Genomic DNA, 5,225 nt, shown 5'->3' with positions numbered 1-5,225 from the left:
ATCAGTGGCCGCCGTGCTGAGTGGACCCACTTGGACTCCACCCTCCACTAAGCAAATTTAAATTTTATTCTTGACCTCAACAGTAGGTACAGGTGTGTGGTCAGCTTCATACCCAGGTTGCTTTACCTCAGGTGAAAGAGATCCCGGTACCCATTGTATAGGAGGCTGGATGAGCCCTAGAACAAGGCTGGGTGAGCCCTAGAACAAGTCTGGAAAACTCAGAGAGGAAAAAATGTTGTCACTGCCAAGACTGAAACTCCAAACCCTTGCAGCTCTTGCCAGTCACTATACTGAAGGTGCTATCCTGGTTACAAGCTAATTCAGTTAATTCTAAGAGAAGCTAATTAATTTAATCCATAAAAAGGTTTAAAGATGCAGACATATACTCGTACATTCAAATTTTGATGGTTGCAGTTAGTATTATGTATAATTTTATTAATAATTCGAACTTCTTGGTGAATTTATGATGGATTTCATGCTATGATCACGACTGGCTACGGGCTGGAAGACTGTAGAGTTGGAGTTGGAGCCCCAGTAGGGTGAAGAATTTTTTCTTCTCCAAATTGTCCAGACCGCCTCTGGGGTCCACCCAACCTCCTATCGAAACGGTACCGGGGGCTCTTTCCCCGGAGGTAAAGCGGCCGGGCCATAAAACTGATCACTCACCACCAACTAGTGCCGAGGTCAAGAAAATGTGGATCTATACATCCACTCCCCCATAGGCCTTCATGGCGTAGTGCTTAAATTCGTTGATCACAGGAACAAATTCGTTCATGTCATGATTTAGAGAATTTTCTTTGGTGTACTGGCGGCCCATGCTTTGAGCTGATTTGAGCTATGTTAGATGCGTGGATCAATGAAGGCAGAGAGGAATGTTGAATGCAGAGATAATTGGAGAAGGTTGTAAGCGGTTAGAGCACAGCGTGGTGGATGGCGAAGGAATAATTCAGTGACCGTACAATCAGAAGCTAATATACACGCGATTCAGTACTTTATTATGACTCCTTACTGGTGTAAATACTACGATTCCAGTTTGAACGTATTACTGAGAGTTGGTAGCACAAAATTTTTACAGATAAACAATTTTTGTGCTGTGCTATGGAACTGAGCAAGACTCTGAGGCCCGCAGTTTTTCGAGGTTAGAAAAGCTATGAAATGATTTCGTTACTCAAAAGAATAATGTAAATAGAAACAGTGGCAGATTAATATTGTATTTGGTCACTGTCGAAGTTGTAACAGAAGTTTAGATTTTTTTTTAATTGTATTTTATAAAATCGTCAGTTGATAAATGCAGGTAACATATTTTCTTTCTTGGCGTTTTGGAGAACTGTACGTCGTGAAAGCGATTCAGCTTGTCACATACACAGGGCCTTTTTTGTGTACAAATGTAAGAGAGAGTGTTCTTTTGAATAGCTCATTTCCATTAGATTGAAAAGTCAAAATAACCTGAAACATGTTGCATAATAAAGGATTGTACATAATTAATTCAGCTCTTTGCAATAGTTGTGTTTATGGAATTTCTCTTCTTTATTACTATTCAGACTTTTTTGGAAATCCAGGTGGATGCTGACTGACAAATCTTTTGTTCAGTTCATAAAGGTAAAAGTACTGAAATGCTTTATTTTTTAAGGAAGTGAAAGTCACCATCCCCAAGACAAACTAGTGCTAGACTGTTTGCACCTTATCACACCTATTTATCTATTGTAGTTGAGTGTACTTATCAGCACATTTTGTTCTTTATTGAATGCAGTTCTTTCACTTTGTTTGAAGACGTGAACAATTTGAATTCCTCCATTTTCCCAGAAATAATGTTGGCTTCTTTTGTATTGCATTTTCTTTTTGTTGTCAGTATTGCTGTAATAAAAACGTATGAATGAATGTATGAGGGGTAGGCCTTCTCGGCCCTTGCACTGCGACCTACAGTGGTCTATTGTGCTTTAATAAAAAGGTAACGTTGTTGCTGTGCTTAACTTATTAAGCACTACGCCATGAAGGCGTATGGGGGAGTAGATTTATAGATCCACGTTTTCTTTACCTCAGCACTAGTTGGAGGTTAGTGGTCAGCTTCAGGCCTTGGCCACTTTACCAGCAGGGAAAGAGCCCCTGGTACCCAATGGATATGAGGTTGGGTGGACCCCAGAGCTGGTCTGGACTAGGTAGAGAAGAGAAAATTCTTGACCATACCGGGACTCAAACTCTTGTCCCTCAGTCATCCAGTTGTAGTGTTTTAGATGGATTAAACTGACTTGTCCAATTGTACTTGTGTAACAGTTTATGGATGTAAACAAATTGTGAATTATGAGTATCACAGTGCAGATAAGCAAGTGGAGCTGTTCCATTATGATTAATATGATTGTGGCTCAACAGCAGAAGATGGATGCTGTGAAACTTGAGCCTGATCCTGATGGCAAATCATACCCAACATCTTGTCACAATGAAAATCAGCTGATTGATGTGAAAGAGGATGAAGATCCACTGTTAATAAGATACCCGTTGATGAAGACTGAAAATGAGGTGAGCTGACTGACCATCCATGGCAAAACACATAGGAGAGTAATGCATGTGTGTCATTTCTTGGGCTTCTCTTCTTAAATCTCTGCTACTTCACAATTCTTTTTGTAGAGCTGCAGAGTCTATACAGCAGGTTGCTGTGTGGCTCTGCTGTCTATGCACACTGCTTTAACTCTACCAATACCAAAATATTTTATGAATAATAAGATCCAAGTAGATTGCTGCTGTGGCCTATTATTCTGTGATATGTAAATTTTACTTTTTTAATATGAGAGGATGTTTTACATATTCCACAGATATTAGAACCATTAACAATTGAAGAAATATTTGTTTTGGAATATTCATCACCTGATACCATCAACTGACCAACTTCTCCATAATGTTAATGAGTGCTTCTATAGCACAGTTTCTTCAAGTTTAAATCATGTATCTTTCAGAGTAGATTTACTTTATTGGAAAGTGTTGATTTTAGATAATACATCTTTAAAGCAGCCCACATTGCTGTAGCTGAGATGTTTATTTTACATGAACTAATTGGTTATCTTACAGAAGTAAAGCAGACATTGCTCATGTGTTTCATTTTTAGCAATCCATGCATCTGCTTTGCTTTGTCTTCTGCATCATGCCCCAGAGTTCTTCCTTCATTAGAAGTAATAAAGCTATATACATCCACACATAATAAATGTGNTGCACTTGACGGAAAATCTATTGACAATTGGTAATTGTGGTTATTTCATTTTGTGATATTAAAGCACCATGCCATTTTGTTGCATTATCAGATGTTTGTGTGTAAATTCTGTGTAAGGTTTAGCCTTACTTGCATGTCAGCCCTTCTCTGTTATTGTCACTTTCTGTCACCCGTTATATCTGGGCCTGTGACCTATTAGCAGTAGGATTAGTTTATTTGAAATAAGAATTATACGTAATTCCTTGATGAAACAGGACATTGCACTTAGAATTGCATATTATGTACTGTGCAAGGCTGACAACTTAGCCCCATTATAATCAGTCCATCTTCACCCATTTTGGACTTTAGCTGACTGACGAAGGGTTACATCCTGCTAGGCTGGCAATGGCGATGAGTACCCTGCATGCATGTTCTATGACAGCATTGGCATCAGAATGCTGTTATATAGTGTCTTCTTATTCCAACCTCAGAGATTCAGTCAGGTTTGACCAGAGCTTCAGAAATTCTGGTGTAGGTCCATCAGCCAAGGTATGGGTTACTGTTACTATCACTATAACAAGTACATACAGGAGCTACATAAAGCCCATAGATCTGTACAGGCCCACAGCCAGTCTGCAAACTGGTTACACAAATCATGAGAAGAAAGTGAATTAATTCCATATAGCTTACTCTCGTAACTTAGAAATTACCAATTACCCGCTGTGAGGCAATGGCCGAATAAAGACCTATCTGCAGTAATGGATATGTACACAACAATAGAAGAACTGTGGGAGATGGTATTTTATAAATAACTCACTCCGTCTCTGTTCATTCTTTCTTATTGGGCCTCATTCACTCTGCTCCTTCACTTCTTCCAAGGTTTATGGACCATGTCACATTAAATTTCAACAGTAACATGTCTATGGCTGTGGTATTCTTGGATATTGAAAAGCCTTTGATACAACATGCGTCCTTGGCTTGCTGTATAAATTATCCAATTTAGAATTTTTGATAAGTATAAGCAAGCTTTTTAGCTCTTTTCTTTCTCACAGAAAATGCAGCCATGGTCAAAGGAGAAATGTCTGTGCCAAGGGATGTAAAAGCAGAAGTGCCACAGGATTCTGTCCTGCCCCCCACATTGTACCATATTGTGACATGTTGCGCAAAGGAGAACCCCCCCACCAGCAGTGACGCGGCGGGTGAGTCATCACCCCTCCACCCCCTCCGCGGTGACGTAACGCGCAACGCTACGTACCCGTAATCAACTTCCTACTGTGACGTGGCACTCATTACGCAACAGGCAAGCACTGCAGCTATATAAGTGAGCTGCACAGCAGCTACCAGTCAGTTCTACTGTAGCAGTCGGCGACTTCAGTTGTACGGAAGACATTTCCGAGTTGTAAAGTAACAGTCGCCGAGTCGAGTCGTAAAGTGACAGTCGCCGAGTGTGTTATCAACAGTTCTCCAGTCAGCCGAGTACCGTTGGAGTATAGCAGCTGTCGTGGAAAGAAGAACCGGACGTGTGTGTGATTGTGTAATTGGGAGCGTGTGATACAGTGATACATAGCTCCNAGTGTGTAATTCAGGGAGACTTGTGTAGCTCCCGCGTTATTAATACGCGAAGACTCTTCAAGATAGTGTGAAGAGATTTTGTTGTAGGGTTTGTAAACTGTGGAAACATGTAACATTGTGATAAGTAATTGTAGCTGTTACTTGTAGATTGTTAAATAAACCAATTAACCATCTCTACAGTGTATTCAGTGACGAGATACACGTTACACTGGTGTCAGAAGTGGGATTTGAACTTACACACGTGACCAACGAGCTTCAAACTCAAGACACGTGACAATTTGGTGTCAGAATTTTTACGAGATTAAATACGCCTCAGAGAATTTTACTGCTACGAAATGGAGACGCAGCAAATGATGGAAATGCTTCTCAAGGAAATCAGAGCTAGCCAAGAAAAAACGGAGGCAAAATTTGACGCCAGCATGAAAACCTATCAAGAAAAGGCGGAGATCGGCCTCAACGAATTACTGGCCAGATT

The 5,225-nt window shown here is 40.4% G+C and overlaps 1 protein-coding gene across 6 annotated transcripts in view; it reads left to right on the top strand.

Annotated features, from left to right (window-relative positions):
- The first annotated feature begins 746 nt into the window (after positions 1 to 746).
- The window catches only part of LOC111865913 (zinc finger protein 239-like), a 26,451-nt gene continuing 21,972 nt past the window's right edge, over positions 747 to 5,225 (top strand). For 2 of the 6 annotated variants that reach the window (XM_023854358.2, XM_023854357.2), the window contains exons 1-2: positions 747 to 1,138; positions 2,368 to 2,514. In XM_023854358.2, the coding sequence (XP_023710126.1) occupies positions 2,374 to 2,514 (141 nt within the window). In that variant the 5' untranslated portion in view covers positions 747 to 1,138; positions 2,368 to 2,373. Of the gene's footprint in view, positions 1,139 to 2,367; positions 2,515 to 4,230; positions 4,378 to 5,225 lie in introns of those variants that run through there. The other 4 variants (XM_023854356.2, XM_023854355.2, XM_023854360.2 and 1 more) reach the window with 4 other exon arrangements.

This window comes from Cryptotermes secundus, unplaced genomic scaffold (assembly GCF_002891405.2).
Source record: "Cryptotermes secundus unplaced genomic scaffold, Csec_1.0 scaffold1826, whole genome shotgun sequence".
NCBI classification, from domain to species: domain Eukaryota; kingdom Metazoa; phylum Arthropoda; class Insecta; order Blattodea; family Kalotermitidae; genus Cryptotermes; species Cryptotermes secundus.
This window is presented reverse-complemented; position numbering and strand designations above follow the sequence as displayed.